Raw genomic sequence first — 25,649 nt, 5'->3', positions numbered from 1 at the left:
AGTAAACTCAGATGCTGCTTTTATGTTTGCGCGGATGTCTGCGAGAAGGCAGCTCAAAGACAACAAAGATGGAGACAGTGGAGGATGTCGTGATTAAATGTTAAAAAAAGAGGCACTGGTAAAGGCGGCGTCTCGTCCAAACAAATCCTCCATTTTTTAAAGATTTCTTCGTTGTGTCCTGTAGCCATGTTTTGCAAGAACTATTGGCTACACTGCACCCCACGATTTTCCTCTCGCAGGACTCCATTTTCTCCATGAAGTTTCAGAAAACATGCACAAACATGTATGAAATGAACCCAGAGTCAAGAGAGAAGAATCCGTCCACATACGCCTTTAAGAGTTTGGGTTACAGTAAATGCCACATAGCTTTCAGGGCTAGACTACAATACATAGCAGAATTCTCAGGAGCTGTCATAGCCCGACAGAAAAAACGTTGATAAAACGATCTCATTATCTACATACGTGTAGGAAATAAACCAACTGAATGATCAGTCTCTGCCTCTGGAATGTGGCTTTGGCAGCAGGGCATGTTTGCACAACGTGAACATCTCCTCAATGCCACTGAGAACTGGGCCAGGCTGTCAAACACGCAATGATTCCACCCAATCCTCCCCAGACACACGTTGCATTATTTAACGGCAATAAGGAAACTCGCCAAAGATGTGTACAACATGCGCTCACGGGCAGACTGAGGCTTGTGTGGTTGGGAATTCAATAGGGTTGTTCTGAAATCAGGTTTTCATTTGATCCGCTGATAAAATATAACTTAAACTTGATAAAGGGAAGGTCAGTGTAGCTTTGATTTGGAAATCTGCAGCCAGCAAATGTTTGTTGTTTGTTTACTCAATAGGATTAATTGATTGATAGCAGAAAGTGATATTAGACGTTTACAAATGGCGTCAGAATCCATATCATATTGTATTGAGGACTAGAGTGTGGATACCAACCCTTTGGGAGCCAACGAGCTCTGATCAGGTTTGCACAAAAATTCTGAAATTATATTTGGGTTTGGTCTCATTGGCCGATTTGTTTACACTGCGCTTGCCTTTAATCTGGGAAATCCTTTGGTTTTGGTCGGGTTCAGACAGAAAATACAGAACTCCTCTTGGCTCGGTCGGGTTCGGACAGAAAATTGTGACCCGAGCTTCATTCTGAGCGGACACATTTGATTGCAGTACACGCAAAATCCCCTCAAGACTAAAGGTCCCACATTGGATAAAGTATTTGATTATAAAGCAGTAGACAGTGTATACAGTAGATACTAGAAAAGTAGGAAAACACTAAATAAATCAAAAAATGCATAACCTGCAATCAGAGACATCTTCTTCTCAACTTTTAATCTTTTTTTAACCTACTACTGATTGTTGGATTACTTTTTTAAAGCTGTTTTCAAGTCATTTATTAAATTATTTATGATGAGTTTCACATAGACATTGTTTCCAGTACTTAAACCCACAAATATATCTTCCCATGGAAATGAAAAATATGGGACCTTCAAGAGAAGCTATTTATGCATCAACACACTGTGCAATACTGACTGAAAAGACAGTAAACAGAGAGGAAGAGAAAGAGAGAGAGACAGAAAGAGAGAGAGAGGAAGGAATAAATAGAGACAGAGAACCCTTCACCTCTCACCTCTCTGCTCTGCTGGGGAATTAGCATCACAAATGGACGGATCACAGCCTTTTCATAATTCTTTTTAAGTCTCTCTCTCTCTCTCTCTCTCTCTCTCTCTCTCTCTCTCTCTCCCTCTCTCCCTCTCTCCCTCTCCCCCTCTGTCTCACTGACTCCTCTCGCACTCACCACCACTCGGCGTCGCCTCATTCATCTGCTGCGCTGCTCTCGCCGTGTTTGTTCTTCTTTCATGAAACACCTGCGAAGCACTCGCCATGCCTGCAATTAAGAGGCGCACACCGATCGTGAGGAAATCGATTGCCAGGGAGAGAAAAGGCCGACACAAAGTGAGGGGGAAAATCTGAAAGTTGGAGGTGCACCCTTGTGGTTCGAGGAGCAGGCAAATCGAGCTTCCGAGAGTCTTGCAGACTTTCTTGTGCATAAATATAACCGGACTCATTTGGTTTTATTCATTCTGCCTTCTGCGAAAATTGTATCCTCTTTGATTTAGCTTTTTATGGGTATTCCTGTGTAATGGAATATTTAATCAATATCAAATTGATTTAACCTTGAAAAGACCACACTTGGACTGTCTTGTGTTCGCTGCCTTGCCTCCTGTGTCCTCCTCCTCTCACAGACACCCCCGTGCCTTTTTCTCCCTCTGTTTGTAACAAGGGATCATGTCAGCCCATTAGACCTCTGTTGAAATATGGATGAAGCGATGAGAGCGATGAGAGCTTATAGTTCCCCCTTATCCTCTTCATCCCCCTCTCCTCCTTCTGATCTCTGTTACCCTGACTCCCCTCCGTCAGTTCAGAGAGTGATGAGGGTGTTGTTTGTGTGCTGCTCAGGGGAGCAACCTGAAATTTAATATAGTTCACATATCGCACACATTCTCCCAAGGAATCGTCTAATTAATTTGATGATGTGCCAGCTCAATATGAGCATCTCCCATCAAGACCTCAAAGTATTGTCTTTTCTTTCATTAGATGAGGCAAATTTAACAGAATAGTCTAACTTGCCAGCATTATTCTAGCCTGGATTATTTAATCACAACATACTAGTTCTGGTCCATCTTGAATGATATGATAACAAATGCTGCAGGCAGCTACTGAAGGACCAGTACATTATTCCCAGTTTTGAAAACTGAGAGCTCACGGTATGTGACCATATGGACAAAGCTCCACATTGATTCTTTTGTCACGTCATGTGGCCCTGAGGAACTCCGTCAGCTACAAGCGTCACAAAAACTACTTTTCTCTCTCACCTAGAATCACCGTCTCTTTTTTTGCTTTGTTTCCTATTCTTTCTGTGATTGTTAATAGTACTGAAAGGAACCAGTACCAGTCTGAAGCAAACAATATCCAGCTCCTGCTCCTCTGGCATCGACTTGCTGTCATAGTGGCTCCAAGGAGGTGGGAAGTTGGGGGAGAGATCACAGAGCAGATGGTGTCACCACATGTGTCCAGCCAAGTTGCTGTATGACTGGGCGCATGACTTCAGGGTTTCAAACATTCGGAGGCACAGATGACTGTCAGTAGTGTCCCTCGATGAGGAATATCTCTCTTTTTAATGCTAATGCGAGGGTTTCTACCCGTGACGAGAGTTAGAATACATCACGGATGGGGGGAGGCAGATGGCTGGAGGGAGGTTGCGAGCTGGTTAGGATGGTCGCTTGTCACATCACAGTCTGACTAGTCCCTGCAGATGTCAGCAGCATCGTCCTGTCATCACAAATCTCTTTTTTTCTTCTTCTCCTCTCTCCCTCTGCCTGTTCCCAATACTCTGACTCTGTGTCCAATCCAAACTAATGGCTTGTGAGTACACTCCATGTGTCGCTATCCACCGACCCACAAAACTCTTTAAGTTTTTGATGTCTCCCCTTCTCTTCTTACCTTTCTCCTTTTCCCCTGCGCTTTCCTTTTTCACTTTTTTTTTGCCCACAGTCTTGTGCTCTCACTGACATCCTCTTTCACCCCCGACTCGCGACTATACTCAGTTTATATTGGTCTCCCTCTGTCTGTGTTTCAGTTTCCTTCTTTCCATCTCACTGAGTCATGTCGCTCTTTCTCTATCTCCCACACACACACACACACACACACACACACACACACACACACACACACACACACACACAAAGAAAGTATTGGCTTATATTTCCCATGGCGTCTGCAATGCATTCAGCTTCACTAGCAGCAGCAATGTACTGGAGCAAGGCACCTGCTGTGCTGAGCTGATATGAGGTGAAATGCATATACAGTGAGACACACACACACACACACACACACACACACACACACACACACACACACACACACACACACACACACACACACACACACCATGAGCTTTCAAATGCTCAGATATGGATGAAAAACATAATCACCCTCTGTCTTACAATGCAGATGCTGTGCATAACGAAAAACAATTTCAAAGTCATGTGTTTTACATTTTACCTGCAAAACACGCAACACATAAAACACACACTCACACACACAAGTATTGACACAGACAGTTTGCGTTGTTTCGGTGGCTAAAGGGAACCCGTCTGCTCCTGTTGCCTTGGTTACAGGCCATAGGCTTGTCTTGCGAGGTGCTCCAGGTCGCTGCCTGCCGTGTGGGGCTGTGGCGCTGTGTGTCCGTCTGTCTCGGCCATATGTGTGTGTCTGTGTGTGCATCTGTGTGCTAGTGTGAAGGGTATTGCAATTATCAAATGACATTACAGTTTCATTAAAAAATATATATGTATATTTTGCCGTCAACAAACATTCAAGCAGATACTGAAATTGTCCAACAGGAAAAGTGTGAGACCAAGATTCAATCTACACATTTTAATTCGGGTCAAATTAATATCATGCTTGATTTCTTTGAACCACTATTTTTCTGCATTTTCAAACCTTCATCAGCGGGGCAAACCGGGGCTGTAATGTTTAGATTAAACCTGCCTGTGTCTCCACTTTTATTTATAAACTGATCAAAAACACAGCTTGTCTTCATATTGCTGAGCGTATGCTGACATGACAATGTGCACTTCTTCCCTGATCACAGAGGGATACAGCAGCCAGTAATGCTTAGACTTTATCTTTGAGGAAAATTATGCTAATCTCCCACTTCACTGTGCGTCAGGTGAAACTCACAGAAATTAGATTAAAGAAAACACTAAAGTAAAGTTTATGTAACTTTCTTAACTTTAATCTTGTTCTGTCGGCGTGAAGCAGATTTAATAAAATCAAAGCTATGTTGATAAAGGCGGAATTTAATAAAAACAGCCTTGATTGGATTAAAGGTTTTTACATCACAGCGCCATAATTTTGCATAATACAAAAAAGGTGATGCACAAAGTCTTCACGTAGCTTTTCCTGTTCTGAATTGGCGAATGATCAATAGAGTGACCAACTGATTGGCTGCTAACAGGATTGATGACCATCACAAAGAGTGACCAAACGCATTTGTTAAAATCAAATAGGTTTTAAATAAGTGAATCGAGTAGATAATGAAGAATCAATACTAATGACAACATCACTTCAGAGCTGCGAACAAGAACATGAACAGTTTAGGAACATTCATCCATCACCTTTACTTTGGTAGAATTCATATTGAAGCTTCCTTCAGACCCAAGGAAGAACTTTCTTTAACAACATTAGGTTTGTTTGGTGCAGATCCATATCAAAATCTGGATTTTTATGAATTTCAATGTGGTTTCACACAGGGAGAGTTGGGCCTTGGTGTAGATATGAGCTCTACTGAGTGACAATGCATTTTTCTTTTCATGGCATTAGAAGTGAAATTTGTGGATCTTCGACATTTGAGAGACTCCTTTATATTTCGAGAAAGGTCTTATATGAAAGACTCCGGAAGGATTTTAGTGTGATGGGAAGGATGCAAATTTACTCCCTCATATTTCAAATCGTTTTGTTTAATGTGAGGGGAAGAGCGTGCGTACGAGTGTGATTATAGCCTCATGAGCAAACTTGTTCTTTGGAGCTGGTTACATTGGTTGAGACAAGCCCAGCAGCACTTAAAACATACAACCCAGTTTGCTTGAGGCTTTTAAGATGGTGGTTTACTTGTTCTACTCAGCGCTCCGCTGTGTGTGTGCTGCTTTGGCTGCAGAGGTTTCAGGGAGGGAAAGGTTCATGAGAATATGATGGACGTTCTCTCTCTCTCTCTCTCTCTCTCTCTCTCTCTCTCTCTCTCTCTCTCTCTCTCTCTCTCTCTCTTTCTCTCTCTCTGGCATCGCCTTCTGTCATTCTTTAAGGTTCACTGTAAGTCACTTGCACAACTGTTTGCATAGTGAAGGGTGTGCACATTTGAGTTGGAGCACAAGTTCTCAGTTGTACGTTACCTGTAGTGACTGCACATCACCTCCTCATCTCAGTAGAATCCAATATATATATACAAATATGCACACACATGCATACACACACATCATAAATATATATATATAATAAATTGTAATATTTATATAGGTAACAAACTGTTACTTTTTTCCCTGTGTTATTAAATTTCTTTCATTTTGTGTGTGCCGCCCTGAGTGGAAGAGATCAGAATCATCAGCAAGAAATATTAGGCAGAAAATGAGAGTTGGCAGACAAAGGATGGACAGAGGAACCTTCCAGAACAACAGGCGAGAGGAAACGAGGCCAAGCAGCCAGAGGGTCAGACAGAAAAAAGAGCTCGAGCCACCCAGTCGGACACATAGATGGACTCATTGATCAATTTTGCCACAAGGAACCAGGAAATTAAGTGAGATGAAAAGAGGGATGAGAGGGGAGTGAGGGAGGTGTGGAGATTTCTGGCAGTCTGCCTGCCTACTTTGTCACGGAGAGAGGGAGTGAGCAGTTACAGGCCAAACCAAAGTGTGAGTGTCTGAAGCCGAGGACTGTGCACAGACACCTTCTGGATCAGCTTCTACCTGCACATCGCTCAGTCACACTGACAGAGTTCCTCCAGCAGCTGGGACCTCTCTCGCCGGGTCACACAACAGCAGCTGACAGTGTGGCACGCGCCACGACCACAGATTTCTTTATTTGGAGACAGCGAATTCTGAAAACACACCCGACTAGATGGGACAGGTTGTCACACACAAGTCCTGTTGGGGGAGGATATCTGTGTGTGAGTGTGTGTGTGTTTGTGGGACTGTTTTTGTGCATGTTTGCTGCAGTGGTTCACTGGGACTACACATGAACTGTGTGTGCGAGCGTGCGTTTGTGGGTGTGAGTGTGTAACAGCGTGTGACTTATCATGCTGTGTTCTCACTGGGAGGAGAGACAGGCACAGGCTTCAGCGCCACAGTGAGAAGCAGAACGTCATTTTGATTCACTCTCAATGAGACTGATCCCGAGGGTTTTCACAGGAACGCACAACGCACGCACGCACGCACACGCAGACACGCACATATATATATATATATAGAAAGCTCTGTCCAAAAGCCTCATTGTAATTTAGAGAGATCTCACTCAGCCGTGAGTCATCCTCTTCTTAAACGCACAAACGTGAACACACACACACAGACACAAACACACATGCACGCACAGCTGTTGATTTGGTGCATGCGTTTAATGGAGCCATTCCTTCATAATCCATTTTCTATGGATTATGTGAATGCCCCCCCCCCCACCCCTCAAAACACACACACACACACACAACCTACTGTTTTACAGAAGAGAAAAGAATCGCACAGAAATAGATTTGGGTTCTTTAATTATTTACATCAATATGAAGCCAAATTATTGTCATGCAGCAGCTTGGTCTTGTCCTGCGTCTCAGTCTATTCGCAGCAAAGAAATGAGCAGAAGCTGAGACCGAAAGGAAATCAAAAGTCAATACTTTACAGCAGACATCAGTTCAACCTACAAGAATGTGTTAGCCACCATGGTGTTTGTGGCAATAACACTACATGTATCTTACCATTCTGACTGTCACTGAACATTTAAAGGCAAAAGAACATTAATAACATAATTAGTACTTTTTTAATCAATAAATCAATTCTGTGTTGTTGGATTGCACTGGTGCCTCACAGCAAAAAGGTTCTAATTCCATTTCAGCCGTGGACTTTGCATGTTCTCCCCATGTGTGTGTGGTTTAAGTTAATTGACCACAGGTGTTAATGTGAGCACACAGGGTTGTTTGTCTCTGTTTGTCTCAATGTCAGCAGGAATAGGCTGCAGCTCCCCCCCACGACCCTCAAAGGATAAGCATTATAGATAATTAGTTCTTCCACAGTATAAAGGAATATAATACCCTCTGCACATGGAAATTCCCTGTGTCCACACATTTGATAATACCAGTGGTTTAGCAACCAGGCCCCAAAAAAAGATGTGAAATTGTTCAAACATGCTGTTTTCATAGGATAAATCCTTGTAGATTATCCAGTAATCCTCACAACATGCGAATAGGAGTTTAGAAAAGACACAGCCACATATGGCATGTAAGCCCTGAAAGAAGAGGCAGGGAAATAGCGCAGAGGTTAAATATTTAGCACATTGGAATAAATCTCAGTTGTTAGACTGCTATTGAAAAAAGTTAAGATTCTGCAATCAGCGAGGAAAACAGAAATACATGGACAAAATAAATAATGCATACAGGTAATAAATTTGTTTTAGCACCAGCTTCCTGCATCTTTACATTTTTTTGATTTGAGTGAATTTCTTTTCTCTAGATGGTTTTCTGTCTACTTAGTTTTGCCTTTTGTTTCCTGAATGCATCACAAAGTCGGACAAAAAGATAGAATCAGCGACACAAAGTGAATATCCTTAAATCATTTGTCATGATCGAAGACAGGGAGGTTGATATAGATGGAAAGCACCGAACAGAACCCCCAAAAAAAACCCGGGATGACAGAAGAGAGCGAGTGTCAAACAAAATCTGTATTGACACAGAGAGACAGGCATAAAAATGGGTAGTGACGTCAAGGCGAAGAGGAGGGAGATGAAGAAGAAAAGGGTAAATACAGAGAGATGCCCCTTGTCTGCATCAGAAGGAGAGCGAAGCAAAGGAAGAGAAAATGAGATGCTGACGAGAGGAAAAGACCGAGACGGAAAGATGCAACCCGATACGTGAGCACTTTAAGGGTAATATAGCTTCAAAAGAACAATCAAATTAAACGCTGAAGCTCTATAACAGCAGGCCGCCCTTCCTTTCTTCCTCAAAGCGTCCACGCTGTCAGACTGAGTTAGCGCCCTCCCAGCATGATTTGGGGGAGACGAGACGGAGCTCGTGTGCTGGAATCAGCTGGGTGTGAGTCAGCCGCCCGCTGCTTCATCTCCCATGGGGAGGGGAAGAGGTTTGGGGTCAGTACGACAAAGAGACCGAACTCGAACCTGCGCTGATTCACTTCACACGTCGAAGCAGATGCTGCTGATACTGTCAGCTTTGATGCGCCCCTATGGAGTCCGTAGGGGTGAGAGGGGCGGCGTTGTTCCTGTAATGAGGTGTGCGTGGAGGTAGTTGTGCGTGCTCACCCGAGCTGCTCCACAAAGGCTTTTATACTCTAGACTCTGAGATATGAAGGGTTGCTAAGAATGTTGCAAAACGAGCACTGTTCATCGCCACGGCTTCTGTCCTTTGTGTCGTGTGTTGGGTTTGTTTGTCCCAAACAAGTCTTCCTCCACGCTTTCTGAAGACATGTGTATTTGTTCTCCTTCTTTTCCTTTATCTCTCAGACTGTCTTACTCCCTCTTTGTCTGCGAGTTCATGCCATGCCTCTGTTCTTGGCTCTTGCTTTGCTAATACAGAACCTCAGGGCAGGCTCGTTATTTGCGCTATGGGAATGCTGCACTCACACACACACACACACACACACACACACACACACACACACACACACACACACACACACACACACACACACACACATACTCATGCATACACTCATGCATGCACATAAATTTATACACATACGCAGGCCTGATTGATTTTTCATTGCCTGTCGTGGTATAATATGTCCCAAAGGGTTTGCGTAGGTTTTTTGCTGGGAGGGCAAAACCGTCCATTGTTTGCTCTGTCACACCTGGGAACGGATAGAAAAGCTGAGAAAAAGCAGAGATAGAAGGAAAAGAGAGGAGAAGGGACACATGGGAAATTGAAATGATATTGAGGACGAAGATGTGCCGAAAGGAAAAGAGGGGGAAAAAAATTCTGTAACTTAAATGGTGTTAGGGCGTCATTTCAAAAGTAGGGGTTGTGTTTAGATGAGGAAACATGGGAGAAGAGACAGACACATTGTTGTGATATTGTTTCTCCCAATTTCACTCAGTTACCCCAGAGAGCTGCGCTACGGCGACGGCAGAGGCGAGCTAGCAGGAAGGAGAGACACGCAGATTAAAGTGCATGTGTGTGTCTGTGTGTGTGCAGGAGTGAGACATATTGAAAAAATGTATAATTAAGATGTGTGCAATCACATAATCCCTGGATGAGAGGAAATTGGGAATATGTTGGTGTGTGAGTGTGTGTGTCATTGACAACCTATGGGTACACATTTCAGACGAAATACCACGAAATCTGAAACAAAAGCCACGTGATTCACTGATTCAGGAAAAATGTGAAGTTTGGGTCAGTGATTAAAGTTAGAGCACAAGGGTTAGGAAACTAGTGGTTATGTTTGTGTGTGTGTGCGTGTGTGTGTGTGTGTGTGTGTGTGTGTGTGTGTGTGTGTGTGTGTGTGTGTGTGTGTGTGTGTGTGTGTATCATCAGTTCAGATTGTCTTCAGAGTCCACTTAACTCTCTCTATTATTACTCTAAAAAATTATATACATCTTTTACATTTTATCGGACTTTAGAAAAGATACAAACCCTTAATGACACTTGCATTTCGAAGGAAAAATACTAAAAAAGTTAAGCTGGTTGTAAATCCGACACAATGTTCAATATGATTGTAAAACAATGGCTTGAGCTTTAATTGCATTGGCTTTGTTTTTCTTTATCTTTCATCTTTTTCCTATAAATATTAAAGACTTCTATCCTTTGCCTTGGAAAACTCTGTCATGCAGCAAAAACAGGTTGGCTGGTAAATTACTCCTCGATTTCATTTTCATTGATAAATTACTCGCCGGCAAAGTGGCAGCTGTGTGAACAGCTCGCACGATGTGCGACATGCAGATGTGAACGAGTCAGTTACTGAACGTGATGACTGTGACATAAATCTGTCCCTTTCCATACTTTTAATGGTGAGCAGAGGTAAAGGTGCTGAATATGACTGTACGGCTCATAGACTGTATTATAAAGATGGACGACATGCCAGGCCCTTAAAAGTGAGGCCACAGCGTCTCCATCAGCACTTGGTGGCTTCCTGGCTGCAGTATAGGTCATGAATCCTTCCTCCTCCACGTTCATGGATGGGACATGGACCAAACCAAGAAGTCCAAATACACGTCAAAGATAGTATTTGTCAATTCATCTTTTCCTATTCGAATCTAGCCAATTGTCCATATACACATGTTTACACGCTCTGTACTGGGAAGTGATTCACGTGCACCGCTGTATCCTGTTAACACTGCCAAGCCGCCACCCACTCAGGTTATGAAGAAGTGAAAACAAACTCACCCCTGGTGCACAAGCTAAAGACCGACATGAACTCTGACCGGAGACGCCTTCATGGGGCAGAGACATGCATCAGAGCTTAGAGCATAATAAATGAGCTGCCTTAAATCACTTTTATCTGTCGAGTTAATACAAAGTCCACAAAGACCGGTCTGTACAAAGGCACTTTACTGTGTTGGTTAAACAGTGCTTATACCTTCACGTCCGCTTGAGCTTAAATAACCTATTCCCAAGTCTTTAAGGCAGCAGTATGAAGGTTTAAAGAAATGAAGGAGAAAAGTGAAGGAAAGAGAAACTGATTCATGACCAGCCCAGGAGGCAGGTGGTGGAGAAACAGGATCGAAACCCCGGACGCAATTATTCATATGGCTATTTACAGTGAAATAAATATGATGAGTATCTTTCCATCACACACGTCAAACTGTTTTAGTTCTGAACACATTTAATCCACATCCGTCATTTTCTGTCTTCCTTTTTCTTTACAAATATCAACGTGTATTTAAAACCATACATATTGTGTTTGACTGATATCTCCATCATCACATCTGTCCCGGCCCTCAGGGGTCCCCCCCCCTTTACTCTATAGTATGTGTATTACTGTGTAATTCTTCTCTGCTGCAATGCTCCTTAACCCCAGCCCTGTTCTTACGTGGTTCGAGAGGATTAGCATCATGGTGATCCTGCTCAACTGTGTGACACTGGGCATGTACCAGCCCTGTGAGAACATCGACTGCACCTCGGACCGCTGCCAGATTCTGCAGGTAAGGCAGACCCCTGTGTGTGTGTGTGTGTGTGTGTGTGTGTGTGTGTGTGTGCGCGTGTGCGTGTGCGTGTGCGTGTGCAACATCACCATGTCGGCGCATAAAGGAAGAGATATAAGACAAAACGATCACTTATTTGACAAAAACTCAGAGAGACTCACCCCTCTTCTTGTCGCTGATTCTCACACTGTGACGCAGACACTGCAGACAAAAATATTTCCCTCCTGGAAGGTTCATATCTTCTCCTGCTCTCTGAACGGGGAATAGGGACTTTGGTTTGTTTTAATATAAGTCTTGTGGAGCCGCGTGTGATTTTATCACTTTGTGATGAGGATTCACTCGACAAATGGCAGCAGTGGAAAATATGGTTGTGGACGGACAGAGACGCTAAAGCTTCAGCTACAGGCTTTTATTCTTAGTTTTACTGCAATGCTTTGTCAAAATCATCTTTAAGTCTTAGCCCAGATGAGATAAGTCCAATCAGGAGAGACTTGAATTGAAAAAATGGAAAAATTGTATTGCCATGGAAATCAATAAATGAAAGGGATATGATATGAATGAGAGTCTATTTGGCGTGGTGCGGCTGAATGGTAAAGTAAACCCCCCGGGGGTCTAGATACTAAATGAGGTAAACCTGCAGGCTCTGTGCACAGCCGACCCAATGAAGACTATTGAAATGTGATTGTTCTCCAAATCATCGAGGGTTTCTTAGGAGAAGAAAGAGACAAATGTTTGTAGGATCGTGTTTTCATGTTCTCGTTACTGCCTTTGGACTCGATTAATCCTGATCCTTATGTTCGACTATAGATTCACGTGTTTTTTGGCGAATAGCTAATCTTTCCCTTTTGTTTCTGTTTGTAAGCCGTGTTGGGCTGATGCAGGTTATTTGTTGCTGACTTGGTAATTTGCCAACTGGCTGTGGACTCGTTGTGCACCTCAGGGATTGTAATTGCTTTTCACTGGAGCAAATTTGGCAGACTCAATTTCAGGTGTGACAAGAGTGACCTAATTCTGCCTTACATGATTTCTGTTGGCGAATTTTAATGTCTGTTGACGGCGAAAATCTGTCAGCAGAAAAACCTGCATCTGAGCTTCCCGGCGCCAGTTTGCTTTGTATGATGTGCAGCTATATCTCATTCGCCTCCAGGTCCTAAAGGTCCTTCTATTCTGCATTTGCTTTTGAATGTAATACTATTATTTAAAAATCATAAAATGCTAAAATCATTTTTGTGACATTTTGCCTTATTTTAAAGTCAACTGCCAACAGAAGTGGTTTGACGTGCAGCCAACACCTAGAATCAAACCATGAAAACTACAGTTATGCGGCTGCAGCCATTCAGCCAACAGATCACTCCTCCGTTTAGCAATTTGAGTGAGAAGTTGAAAGTCTGAAATATGTGTATATAGATTTCGTAGTGTTTGAAATGTCTCCCGCTCAAGCTGTCAAGTTCCACAGGTTTGTAGAAAACCCGATGACCCATGTTATCCTAGCAGGATCTGACAGCGTCCAACAGAGCATCTTGTCAGAGAAGTCTTGGCTTTCACGGTCTTTAAGTGTCTCCATAAATATTCAGTGGGGGTTAAGGTCAGGTGACCGTGGAGGAAAGTCCTTGACTCCCTGGTCTGGTTCCTGCAACGTTTTAATGTGTTTTATCCTCCTACACCGTGAATCCTTCTCAAAAAGCTGTGAAGCAAAGGTTAGGATTGGTACTCCTCCTTGGTTGGGATGCCCAACACCAGAAAAGGCAAAACACCCTCAGACATTAATTAATGTTAATTAATTTGCTGATCAGAGTCTTGCATTTTTTATTTGGCAAATTACACATCTGTGATGAAGTCTCCGATTCTTATTTTCTAACGATGGTGTGGTCACTTTTGCACTTTTGTGGTTTGCACCGACTCCTCAGAAACCTGCAGCCATGTTTTGATGCTGAGAAAAGCTCCTCTTTGCTTAGAATTTGAATTCATTTGCCATTTTTCCACTGTTACAGCCGCGTGAAAACACAAATTTGAGAACAAGCCTCTTATTAGTAAATCCAATCGACCTGAGTGTCATCTGAACACGTGCTTTAATGGATGGGATATAAGTTAAGTTGGTCAGTGTCCAAACTTTGCTTTGATTGCTGAGCTGGAAGTAGTGCAGCATCTTAAATATATCCTCTTAATTTGACATGACATAACTTCACAAGCATGGGTCACGCCACAACAGTGTCTAATAAAGGTTTTATGTATTGGATTTAGAGGAAAGATAAGTTGTTGAGGGAAGCGTTGAGGCGCAGATTCATCTGATAGGTTGACACGGGAGAGCACACTGAAGACTGGACGGAGGGAGAGTCAGTGTGGGGGGGTCCGTCTCAGGCATCATTTCACCCGAGCTGAATACGGGGCCCCCAGACGGTACCTAGAATTAGATGGGAGAGGTAATGAGTAGCGAAGAGGAAACGTAGGAAGAAGAGATATGTGGATAAGGATGAGGGAGAAGAGGATGAAGGGTGGTAGCCAAGGAGGAAGAGGTTTTTGAGAATTTTATTTGCGGAGAAGAGGTTGAATGCCTGTGAGTAGGGTTGAGGTAGAAGGATAATGGATGAAGGCTGTGTCGAGAAATCAGGGACCAAAAGAGTGTGATGGGTTGACCAGGTATATGTCGTCTCGACAGGTGATTAGAGGCGTAGTTAAGATTAACCCCCCTCGCAAACCTAAGTTAACCCAAAATCTTTAACTTTCTGATTATTTTCAGCTTTATGTGAATAGGTGCAGATGTTTTCTTCCTTGCGTCGACTGTACAGATTTCAAAAAGTATCCCTTGCTGTTCTAAAACCGTGTCACACATCTTCCTGCTTCATCGTCTCTCTTCCTCATCCGACCTTCCCTTCGAGAACCATCCTATTCCCCCATCCTGCACACTTGCACTCTGTCCCTTCCTCCACCCTTTGTCTCTCTAACAAGCTCATTGTCTCCCCAGGTAGTGTGAGGGGTCCTGTTCCAGCGGTTGCTAATGGTAACAGCAGGGATTTTGCTGACAGGGCTCAGATAGTTAGAGTGGCCCTCACATGCTTCCCTTGCCCTCTGTGAAATACAGTGTCCCCCACCTCGCTTTCATGGAGGAAAGAGACACAGTAATAGCCACAAACAATGGACACATTACCTTAGGATCAGTTCAGATACTGTATGTGTTAAACTGGGATTTAAAGCCCAGGACCTCAAGGGTTGAAAGCCTCAGGGAGTGAAAGGGGACAAATAAGGGTCAACAAATAAAAACACAGTCAGATTTAAACACGACAGGGCTATGATTGATAATCATTTTTCATGCAGCCAATCAATATACATGTCAGTCAAGATAATAACTGCACTGAGAAGGATGTCAAGACGGGGAAATAGTTCCGGTGAAAGACGATAATAGAAGGAATTATTAAGTGTGAAATTGTTTTTTGAATCTACTGTTTCTGAATCTCAGCACAGGTGTTGTGCTGCAGCACTTTCACGCCTCCCTTGTTTGGTCCAGACCTTCAGACTTTTCAGTTTATAACAGGTGTGAAAGGTGTCGCAGACCAGCGGTGGCCCAGACCAGCGGATCAAGATGTTGTCCGATCGAAAGAGGCGGTCTCGTTCCGGATCAAACTAAACAATTGTTCCGCTTGTTTGCTGCGTGTCTCTTTTTGGAGTTTAGACAATCTGACTTTCAGACCAACTGCAGGAAGTAGAGACAACATTGAATAAAAGATGACGAAAAAGAAGCACCTCAGGCGATGTAATGTTTGAGCAGAGAGGAGTTTTAATTTGCCCCATTCGTTGGTGATCCTGGCAGTAATACCATTATGATATTACCGTGGCAACAACTTTAACAAAACAAACCACTTGATTCATTTTCTCAAGGTAGATGCAGCCCATGTAGGTTATGAAGACATATATATGTAAATCATATATTATTACTTGCTCCCTAAATTGCAATGTGAAACCAAAACTAATCTGACCTTTGTTCAGACCTTGTTCCGCACTTTCAGGTGTGAAAACGCTCTGAGAGACTGATATAACAAAACATTGCATATCACCAGAAGTATCTGCGAAGCCAGGGACTGCAATAGGGTTAGTGGAATTTGGCTGAACTCACTTTGCATTGTCATTCCGCGCAAATGCAAAGTTGTTGTAATACCTGAAGATATACCTTTAGAGGATGTGCCTTTAAATCTGCACCTGCTTTGAGACAGAGCTTCACATGTTGAGAAAACTCACTCCCACACTGTGTAGAATGACTGTGTCAGTTATTCCTTCTCCCGTTTGTCAGCGTCACATTTGTCCTCATGGTGCCTTTGGTTTGATGCACTGATTAATCTCGTCAGTCGCCGACTCCACATATGGAGTAAGAGACACATATATTATCTTAAACTGACACCATTACCATCGTGATGACCTACTTACCGCGTCCTCTCCTCATCGTGCCAAATAAGCCGCGCGGTGACAGCATATGAGGTCGTTTCCAGTCCAGCTCCGATTTCAAATCATGAAGCGGGCCGTCAGGAGACAGCCTCAACCTCTTTACAAATCATGTTGATGATGAAACCTGAAGAGGAAACTGGCAGTGCTGGCACATAACAACGATGAATTCAGTCCCCCTTTCACTCAGCCCAGAGCACGGCAGGGATCTGACTTGCGCAGCCGATGTCGGATTACATGTGAAGCGTGCAGGCTGCATTATTTATGAAAACATCATTTAACCAGCATGATACTGATCTTCTCATCTTTCCCATTGGAAGCTGCCAGCTCTGAATGCTGCCTGGGGTTGAACTCATGCTTGTGTTTTTGTGGGCGAAAGAGCAGGGATAGATCACATGTTAAACAGCACCGACTCGAGCCCACATACATGCAGCACACACACACAGCCATGGTCACACGAGAGCAAATCGCACAGCTCGAGATCTGATCCCTGTAAATAACAAATGCTGTGTTCCACATCCAGCGCCACTTGTCGTGCTCAGTGCGTTTCTCCGGTTGAAGCTTATTACCCCTGGTTGTCCAAATGTTCTGCAGATCAGTGTTTTCTGGCCGGCTGTGGGCGAGTTGTCGAGTCCCTAGTTTGACATCTAACTTTTGCCTGAAACCCACGAAAGGTAATAACCTTAAAGTGCTTGTGGAAAATAGTTTTCCCATTGCACCACATGTATTGGTTTGTGGCATGTGATTTGTTGAGTGACTCTATTCTCAGGGCATAGTTACTGAGCTGTAGCAGCCTAGTGCAGCATGCAGCTGGAGAGTCCTTGTGATCTATAAAAACCTCTATTTTTATGCCTCCGGGACAGTGATGGCCAGAGGCCAGAGGCACTATGTGTTTGGGTTGTGCGTCCATCTGTCCCACTCTTGTGAACACAGCATCTCAAGAAATGCCATGAGGTATTTTCTTTTGGGACAAACGCTCAGTTGGTCTCCAATATGAACTGCATTGATTTTGGTGGTCAACAGTCAAAGGTCAATGTTGCTGTAACCTCACAACACACATGTTTTGCCTTGTGAATGCAATATCTTCACAACACGTCCAGGCAATCCAGATGTGGCACAAAGATTATCTTGAACTCATTGATTAACTGATTAGGGTTTGTTGGTCACTGGGACCTTACTAAATAACTTATTGGATTTCAAAGGTCAAAGGTCTCAATTTACCTCATGAGTCTGGGAAAAAAAACGTTTGTAGGGTGAAACAGCACCGACTGACAGAGGAATACAACTGGAGTGCAATATTTTAATTTTTGACACATTGGCATGTTTTCATTGTTTGTTGTTGCCTTTAGACTCTAACTCACTTATTCTACTTCCATTATCTTCTATCTGCAGATGTTTTAAAATGCGTGAACATTCTTACATTTTAGGTCAAACAAACAAATCAAACATAAATGTATATATAACATTTAAACAGTATTCCATTTGGTAATATGGCACAGTATTTGTGCGTGGATGTCTGGTTGACAGTTTTGGAACAAAGAATAAACCTTCGCCATCATCACGAAGCCAAATTACAACAATGATTTAATTTGAACGTCCAGGCCTTGTACATTTCCGGGTCAAGAGGCAGCAGCCCGGGTTACAGGCTATAGCGTGCAGCAGCAAACAGTCGTACAGCCCAGGGCAAAACACTGGGAAGGAGTTTTGTTCCAAAAATATCATCAGAGGTTTAGCTAGTGATCTGGACATAATATTGCAAGCAGGACATGGCAGAGATCATATGTCACATTAACATCGCTCTTCCTCTGTGTTTCTCTTTCTGTAAGGTTTGACCTGGATCTCTGTTACTTTCCTTATTTTTCTGTAAACCTCTTACTTCTCTTCTGAGTCAAGTATAACAGTTTGGGTTCATTCAAATCGAGAACCGTATACTATATTCTGACTTTCCCGGTAGAGGAAAAGCTGCATTTCTTTTCCTTTTTCTGTTGTATTTAGTTTTCATTTACAGCTTTTAACTCCATTTGTATGACATCTTAACCTCAATCCACTCCCATTATCCAGTGGTCTTATTCACCAGACTATTATTTAATCGCACGTTTTACTTACTGGGTTTTATTTCCATCTTATTTGACATCAATTGTGTAGGAAAGGTTCTATGTAAAGGAAGTTATTATTATTCATATCAATATGTCAAAGTGTATGCAGTGTACACACAGTTACTGAGGTGTTTCAAACCATTCATTCATCACAGTGTTAACAGCCAATCGTTGCTTTCCTAGTCATCATTAATGAGCACACACACAAACCCAATAAAGCCCTGTTGTGTTAGTGTGCTATTAGTGTGTGCTGTTTCAAAGGACAGTTGGATGAAACATAACTAATTTGACACTTGCTGTGGAGTGTGAATGTGCCACGGAGTAAAAACTGCCTTTGAAATGTGAAATACAGCAAATCATGGATCATCTAGAGTTGACACATGTTCAGAACTCAAAAAATAGTTCTGTTTCTTTTTACAGTCCCTCCATTTTTTTTTCTAAAACCCTGTTGTTATCAACTAATGATTAGATTTTTTGAATCCACACAATTTGTTCTCACCAGAGACGACACGTGCTCCTCGTTCACTCAGAAGCTGAAAACATCTTGAGCCGACTAATTTCACGAACACACAAGAGAGAACAGATGTCTGGTTCAATCAAAACACGGCGAATGTATCTTTTCGCCTTCTTTTGCTCACTTCCCACCAACCCTGTCTCCCTCTCTCTCGTCTCGTACAGGCCTTCGATGCGTTCATCTACATCTTCTTCGCGTTGGAGATGGTGGTGAAGATGGTGGCGCTTGGGATCTTTGGCCGTCGCTGTTACCTGGGAGACACCTGGAACAGGCTGGACTTCTTCATCGTCATGACTGGGTAGGGAACTTTAACTTCAGGGATACTTGTGTTCATGACTGACTTTGTTCACTTTGACTTAAAGTCTGGATTCTGTAATACGAAGGGTTTAGCACGTATGGAACTTATCTGTGACCACATGATTTGTAGTCTTCCCGCTTTCTTTGTAGAAGTCTGACACTGTTACTCCCAGCCAGTCTCCACTGCTGCTTACACTATATCTATTTGTGCACTGGATTCCTGAGCTCTAAGAAGATTAATGGAGCTGTCAATTGTTGTTAAGCATGCAGCGAGATTTTTTTATTCACTCTAGACATTTTGGGATTTTCTTTTTTTTTCCCGCGCCTGGTGACGCTTGATGATGCAGGATGACATATCGTCAAAAAATGGCTCATGTATAAGTAACCTGTCAGTCCATGTGACTTCCTGTTTACAGCTCAGGGGTTGTTTCTCAAACTGTGCATGTGTGTAAACGCTAAGCTACAGTAAGGAAAACACACACTGTCATTCACCTCCAGTCCATTAAAGTGCATGTCTGACTCCATATGGTACTAATGCAGGCCTCTGCTGTTCATGCAGTTGCTTATTTTAAATTTTTGAATCTATCAAAAGATACTATAGAATGCTTTCAAAATTATAAAATTATAAAATTACAAAAGTGTGCAGAGTAGAAAATATAAAGATCAAAATATAATGTAATTTTGGTGGGTTCAAATGAGGATTTGGTGCTTTGGTGTGATGGAAACATTTTTTAAAAGAAAGGAAGGGACAACAGATGGAAACTGGGACTCCCAAAGTAGGTTTGTGTGAGATACCCACTGCTGAGACCCACATAACACCTGACCCCCCAACAAACCCTCCACTTCTATTGTCACATATTGAGTTGTGCAAATTTTACTTGATCTTGATAAGTCTCCGTCTCACATGCTGCCAATGTGGAAAACACATACACACACGCTAGATGAATGCACATGCACAACAAAAGCAAACACACCTGCTCAAACACCTGCTGGGAAGCAAGTGAAATGAGAGGCTCAGACATGGGTGATCAAGCAAGTGTGTGTGTGTGTGTGTGTGTGTGTGTGTGTTTGAGAGAGAGAGAGAGAGACAGAGATGAACAGGGAGAGCTGCTGGTATAATAGCAGACAAAGAAAGCTAGAGCAACAGAGTTACCAGGGAAGGTGGAGGGACATTTATCTTCATTTGAGCGGAATCAGTTTATACCCAGTGGATGCTCATCGTTTGTGTGTGTGTGTGTGTGTGTGTGTGTGTGTGTGTGTGTGTGTGTGTGTGTGTGTGTGTGTGTGTGTGTGTGTGTGGGTGTGTGTGTGGGTGTGGGTGTGTATGTGGCACAGACCTACACGCAGAGCTTATCCGTCAATTTACGCATTCCGAGTGTGTTTAATCTGTGTATGTGTGCATCCATGTTTTTATGTGCGAGTGCCTCTGTCTTCTTCTCTCCACTTGGCAGCCTCCATTAGATTAGCGTCGAGGCTAATTGCGGAGGGCAGTGCCAGACCAAATCACAGCCGACAGTCTGCTATGAGCTCCATGTCTGTTAGCCACGGGCAGCACCTTGCTGTCTCACCCTCATCTGCCCTCTATCTCTCTTTCCTTCTCTTCTTCACATGCTAGGATGAACAGGCTCTGAAGGGTGTTGCTCCATCACCTCGCCACACACACACACACACACAAACCGCCTCCTGAAGTCTGTTATATCTTACATGCTGTATATTTTATTTTGGCCTAATCCACTGCATTGAAGCTTATTTTTTTCCATCCTGTCCGGTATCTGCAGCAATTACTGAAAATGCACAGTGTGTGTCGATCCAGGGATGAAGCATGACCCCTTTTTTTACAGAAAGTCAGTCTTGCCTTTCATATGTATTCTAATGTATGCCCGAGACTCCCACTGCGCAAGGCTTTTTGTGTATATCTTGCATATCAAGTATCTTGACATAACCTGGTGGAGACAACCGGAGCATCTCTCCAGATGCTGAGAAACAAAAAGCTGATCACAGTTGGTGCACTTGCCCTTCTAGCCTTTCTTGGCATAGATAATACATATTTAAACATGACTGGACAAGAGCGCACTAAGTTTCTTTTTCAACTATAAATGGAAGAAGGGTTTTTTTGTATGTAAAAGATGTAGACAAAGTTATTTATCGACGCAGAACTTTCAGATTTTACATGTCTAGATCCATCTCTCTCATTTTAGGTCTAAATTTCATATCCTAGATTTCCCTCTTCCTTACCTCGACATGTCATAATGATATTAACAACACACACACACACACACACACACACACACACACACACTCACACACACTAACATGAAAGCATGAATAAGATGAAGGTGCGTCACAAGCAAAAAGGGAATGTGAAAAATAGAGAACAATCATAAAAGGATGCTTGCGGCAATCCACTAATTACCCTCCCAAACACAGCACCCTGATTGATGTGTAGTGCTCACATGCATAAACACACTGCGTGCACACACACTAGCAGAGACTCACATGTCTGAATTCGACCCACACACATGCAGGCAAATCTGTGATCTCGTGTTCTCTCTTTCATTTTACCCGCTGCTCTGTCTGTCTGTATACAACTGGATTACTCACGGAAACAATACCTGTGAAGTATCCACGCAACTGTCAAAGCTTTTTTTATCTGTCCTCTTTCCAGCAGTTTATCCCTCGCACTCACTAAAGGCTTGTTTTTGCTGCCTTTACATATGAAAAGAGATATGTCCGTTTCATGTGATGTGACCGTCACTGCCTGGGTGAGTGCCTGTAGTTTCCCGCCAACTTGCAAAGTCTCTCATTAAAATGTTCTGCCATTTAAATTTCTTCCTCGTGCCCTATGGTCGTCTCGCTTGAACCGTTGGCTACACTGCCCCCTCACGGTTTCTCATGGTACCGCTCCATTTCGTCAGTTTCGTCCATATCTGTAAACTGTGCGGACGGAAGGCTCGATCCATTTCCGTATACATATCCGACGTTAAGCCCTAAGAGGCGAGCATGCACATTTTCCTTGTTTCAAGAGTCTCTTTTGACATTTGAGCCTCCTGCTCAGTCTCCCAGCAGCACATCACATCATTAGAACAGGCAGGTTGTAATAACACCACTGCGCCCAGCCGGAAAAAGACTGTCCCCAAAACAGCTGTTATGCTCCTCTCTATACTGTGACATTTTCATTAAGCTGCCGTGTGGCACTTCTGCACTTTCAACAGCACCGGGAAGAGAAAATTGGTGTGCGATGTTTCTATACATCCCTCTTCCAAGTGTCGGACCCATGAGCCCAAGAACAGCGGAATTAGTGCAAAGGAATTTCATCAAATGTGATGTAGCGCCCTCACATGCCTACTAATTTACTGTGGCTTTAAATATTTCACTAAAAGTGTCCAGCAGTTCAAACCCTTGTCACAACAAGTAATCCCACTCGAGTGTGAGCCGGGGTGCTACTCTGCGTTGAAGGGCAAATGGAAAGAGCTTCCCCCCCGTGGGATCAATAAAGTTTCCACATTATTGTAATTGACATGGTTCATAAGTCTGTCTATGTGCGAGTCTGTGGAAGCTTGGCTTGTTCTGTCAGAGTTAGTGGCTTTGCTTTGGGCGTTATTAGCTCGCGGTGGTGGTTATAAGCTTGTTGTGGTGGTCGCGGCGCTGCTGCTGCTGCTGTTGGTGTCAAGCTGTCTCGTACTGTTTTAGCCCCGGGCACAGACCTCAACCTCCCTTTACACAATTAGTATTACACCATTTACCAAACTCTTCATGCAAACACTGGCATTAATACTGCTATTTACTACAAGTATACGTTTCCTACACATATACAGTATATAAAATGCACGTGAGCTTTCTCTGGGACGACTGTAGTATAAGTGTGGCACGTTCAGACACACGCTGCTTTCACACTCACAAATGGCAAAACGTGGGCATTCTCCTGTGAAAGTGGTTCGGGTTTAGGGGCACAAACAGCTTAGCCACGCTGTGGAAATGACTTGCTAACAGATGCCAGGCTCTGACTAAGCTACAACATCCTGCAGGCAACACTTAGAATAGAATGAATTCCTCTTTTCCATTCTATCTCTATCTCTTCCTCACCTCCCTTTCATGTTATTCTCCCCTTTTGATGCTTTGTCACTCTATCCCCCCCCACCACTTTGAACATTGTGCGGAACATTTCCCATAACCCCAAAAATGTAAAATTTACAGAGTAAAGGGTTTTTATTTAAAATTTACCTCAAGACATTTACTCCATTTTGGTCTCACCACAACCTATTTCCATGAGTGTGGCTCACAGAGAAAGTAGCTTTTAAACGCCACCATGACCAGTTACCAATTTACTTTTGGCTGTTGCACACTACGATCTTCCCCGATCATTCAACTTCATCAACTTTCTTAAGACTCTGAGTGCATTCGAAAGGTGACCTGTTGCAATCAGGACCTGGTATTTGTTCATTTTAATTTTGGTACATAATCAAGACTATATTTGCTTTATTTGTTTGAGCCGTTCAGCTCCATTCACTCCAGTTTGTCGAGGACCACCTGTCGAATGCTCTCTAGGTGAATTTGAGCCAAATTTGGTACATTGGGAATAACTAGACTGAGACAGATCAGACCAGATTAGAAAATAGCAGCTGTTGTTGAATCATGAGTCTCATCCAGCTTCTCCCTCTGCCTGCTTCTCCAGGATGGTGGAATACTCGCTGGACCTGCAGAATATCAACCTGTCGGCCATTCGGACGGTGAGGGTTCTTCGGCCGCTCAAAGCCATCAACAGAGTACCAAGTAAGAACATTTAAAATTGTGTGCGTGTGTGCAATTCCCGTTTGTAAGTTTATGTTTTCATGACATGTCACGTTATCATGTCTCTCTGAGCCTTCTCTTCGAGTGCATCTCTCAGTCCATATAAATCCATGCACACGTCTTACCTCTCTTGTCTTCGTGCCACCTGTTCCTCATGACGATCATTAAACGTATATATCTTATGCTTCATCACACAGCCCATTAAGGCCCTGAGTCACAGCTTCATCGGATTTAGAGACCATCCATTAATGCTGCATCACTGATCGGTCCGTGACCATAACCCCGCTCTTTTCATCTAAACCTCACTTCTTGGCCAAACTTTTTAACTTCTATCGATTTCTTTGTCCTCCTGCCCCAACGGGCAGCTCTTAATCATCGTAAGCACCAATTATCCTGTCAAAGCTAGGCTCAGGCCGGCCTCATCTCTTAGTTCTAGCACTTTACGGGTTAGCCAAGTATTAGCAGCTAATGATAATTGTTGTTAATGAAGTTTCGGATAAGTACAATTCATTTTAGTCGATTTTCTACTTGCATGTCTTGTGGTTGTAAGAAGGGTAAAGCGGTTTTCCACTTCCTCTTAGATGTGCACTAAGTGACTGAGGACACACGTTGGTCTTCTTAGTAAAGTGAATGAACAGGAATGTCTTCATCGGTCCCTCGTCCCTGCAGAACATCTGGGATAAACATACCATATAAACTTGGAAACTTGAACCTGAATGTCTTCAACTCATCTGAGAGACACTGTCTCCTCAACTTTTAAATAATCCTGAAACGAGCCTGCAGCAGATGGAGCTGATCGCACCAAAGCCCTGATGCCTAATTCGGTTTGGACCTTGGGGACAGATACTGTAGGAAAAGAAACCTGGGCAGTAATTTTCAAGTTTTTTTTTTTAATAAGAGAAGAGTCCCTCAGTGGAGAAGAAGACAAAAAAAAAAAGTGCCCTCGCAGGTGAAATTGTGAATAAATCTGTCGGGCAGAGCAGTTAATAAGGTTCATTTCAGAGCTAGATAATGGATCTTATAGAAACATTAAGATAGAGATAGAGAGGATTTCTACATATGAGGAAGGTGAGGAAGAGAGATGAAGAGATAACGTGTAGGATTCAATCTGTAGCTTAGTTAACTGCAGGCTACATGTACACATTACCTGCTGAAATCTTCTCCTTTTTCTTACCTAGCATATACCTGCTGCACACTAGAGTATTATCGGCCCAGATTTCGGGTCAGATTCTGCTGGAATTCTGACGATTGCGGGGGCGTTTGAGTCTGATCTGAATAGATTATCTGACCAAATGATCCTAGTGTGAGGAGTTCACAGACATTATTTTATCGTTACTGACTTAATCTTAGCCTCTCCAATTTTAAATAATTTATTAAACAGACTTTTTAAGACATATACGTGCACACAAATCCAAATTAAAAGCTATTCCTCAATCTCGAGTGAGTGCATACAGATTTTTGTGTTGCATCATGGCTCATTCTCCTCATTTAATCCTTTTTTTGGCTTCTGACATTTACCCGAAAAAAGTATCTTGTCCTCAGCGCCTGAATCGATTTCAATTTCCCAAACATTTTAAAGGACGAGTTGTCTTTCAGGTGTTTCCATCA

General features: G+C 43.0%; 1 protein-coding gene across 6 annotated transcripts in view; it reads left to right on the top strand.

The window, feature by feature from the left end:
• Positions 1–25,649, top strand: part of cacna1ia (calcium voltage-gated channel subunit alpha1 Ia) — a 147,705-nt gene that overhangs the window by 55,198 nt on the left and 66,858 nt on the right. For all 6 annotated transcript variants that reach the window (XM_034593934.1, XM_034593931.1, XM_034593932.1 and 3 more), the window contains 3 exons: positions 11,804–11,915; positions 19,121–19,254; positions 23,926–24,023. In XM_034593934.1, coding sequence (XP_034449825.1) covers positions 11,804–11,915; positions 19,121–19,254; positions 23,926–24,023 — 344 coding nt within the window. The remainder of the gene's footprint in view (positions 1–11,803; positions 11,916–19,120; positions 19,255–23,925; positions 24,024–25,649) is intronic.

The sequence above is a fragment of the Hippoglossus hippoglossus genome, chromosome 8, assembly GCF_009819705.1.
Source record: "Hippoglossus hippoglossus isolate fHipHip1 chromosome 8, fHipHip1.pri, whole genome shotgun sequence".
NCBI classification, from domain to species: domain Eukaryota; kingdom Metazoa; phylum Chordata; class Actinopteri; order Pleuronectiformes; family Pleuronectidae; genus Hippoglossus; species Hippoglossus hippoglossus.
This window is presented reverse-complemented; position numbering and strand designations above follow the sequence as displayed.